General features: G+C 51.7%; 1 protein-coding gene across 1 annotated transcript; it reads left to right on the forward strand.

The window, feature by feature from the left end:
• Positions 1–290: 290 nt before the first annotated feature.
• LOC111673594 (NADPH oxidase 5-like) lies at positions 291–696 on the forward strand (the record flags this gene model as incomplete). The annotated part of the gene is made up of 2 exons (XM_023431410.1): positions 291–444; positions 524–696. Coding segments are annotated over 2 exons (327 nt in total), but the record flags the coding sequence as incomplete, so codon positions are not given.
• Between the last annotated feature and the right edge of the window lie 78 nt (positions 697–774).

Genomic DNA, 774 nt, shown 5'->3' on the forward strand with positions numbered 1-774 from the left:
TTTAGTCTTTAGTCTTTAGTCTTAATCTTAATCTTAGTCTTTAGTCTTAGTCTTAGTTTTTAGTCTTTGGTCTTTAGTCTTAATCTTTGGTCTCAGTCTTTAGTGTTTAGTCTGGTTTAGGCTCTGACCTGGAGACACTGATCCACTGTGTGTTTGAGTTTATTTGTTCCTAAGATCAGCTGTTTGTGTTTGAGTTTATTCTTAAGATCAGCTGTTTGTCAGCCTCACGACTGAACTGCACATGTTGTTACTGACTCTAACTGTTGTGGTTGTGGACCTTACCTGTGCAGGTGCTGATGTTGCGGCGCTGTCTGACATGGCTGAGGGCCACCTGGGTGGTGAGGGTCTTACCTCTGGACCAGAACATCTTGCTGCATCAGATCGTGGGCTACGCCATCCTCTGCTACACCCTGGTCCACACGACGGCCCACATCTTCAACTTCGGTACAGACACTCAGGAGACAGGTACAGAGACAGGTGTCCTCCTCAGTGTCTCCTCATGTCCCGTCTCTGTGTCTCTCAGTCCAGCTTTCAGAGAGCAGTGAGTTCAGCCTGTGGGAGTACCTGCTGACCACACGGCCCGGGATCGGCTGGGTGAAGGGGACGGCCTCTGTGACTGGAGTGATCCTGCAGGTGGTGATCTGCCTGATGGTGCTCTGCTCCAGCACCTTCGTACGACGCAGCGGACACTTCGAGGTGAGACACCCGGACACTGAGGGATGACGGGGGGGGTGGATCAGGTGGATCAGGGGGAGGTGGATCAGGTGGATCAGG

Source organism: Seriola lalandi, unplaced genomic scaffold, assembly GCF_002814215.2.
Source record: "Seriola lalandi dorsalis isolate HSWRI2012SDOR001 ecotype SW California unplaced genomic scaffold, Sedor1 jcf7180002011152, whole genome shotgun sequence".
Lineage (NCBI taxonomy): Eukaryota > Metazoa > Chordata > Actinopteri > Carangiformes > Carangidae > Seriola > Seriola lalandi.